The 489-nt window shown below is 69.9% G+C and overlaps 1 protein-coding gene across 1 annotated transcript in view; it reads left to right on the forward strand.

Moving 5' to 3' along the window:
- RPTOR (regulatory associated protein of MTOR, complex 1) overlaps window positions 1-489 on the forward strand; it is a gene marked incomplete at its 5' end in the record, with an annotated part of 106,061 nt that overhangs the window by 85,010 nt on the left and 20,562 nt on the right. Inside the window, one exon of the mRNA XM_015559764.1 lies at window positions 313-486. Coding sequence (XP_015415250.1) covers window positions 313-486 — 174 coding nt within the window. The remainder of the gene's footprint in view (window positions 1-312; window positions 487-489) is intronic.

Here is a 489-nt window from a genome sequence, read left to right on the forward strand (position 1 = left end):
GGGGAGGCAGGGGCCCAGTCTGAGCGCAGCCCCGCACCATGTGGCGGAGGCCTGTGGCGATCGGGGACCAGGCGCCCAGGGGCCTGTCCAACCACTAAGGCAGGGACAGCCCAGGCCACCCCACCGGCCCCCGGGCAACAGGGTTCCTACAGCCCGACCCCTCACTCAGCCCCGTCCTGTCACTCAGCCCCAGGCTTACGGACGCAGCAGCCAGACCTGCCTTTGTCTGGTCTGAGCGGCTCTGAGGCAGAGAGACCGAGGGCACGGGCTCACTTGTCTCTCTCACCCCGCCACCCCCCCTGCGCCTGGAAGTCCGCCGATGACCCAGACGACACCGGACACAAGAGCTTCATCTCGGCCGCGATGCAGACGGGCTTCTGCGACTGGAGCGCCCGGTACTTCGCGCAGCCCGTCATGAAGGTGCGTGGCCTGGGGCGCGGCCGGCCCTGTCCCAGACGGGGCAGGAAGCCCCTGCCTGAGCGTCCTGTC

This window comes from Myotis davidii, unplaced genomic scaffold, assembly GCF_000327345.1.
Source record: "Myotis davidii unplaced genomic scaffold, ASM32734v1 scaffold211, whole genome shotgun sequence".
NCBI classification, from domain to species: Eukaryota; Metazoa; Chordata; class Mammalia; order Chiroptera; family Vespertilionidae; genus Myotis; species Myotis davidii.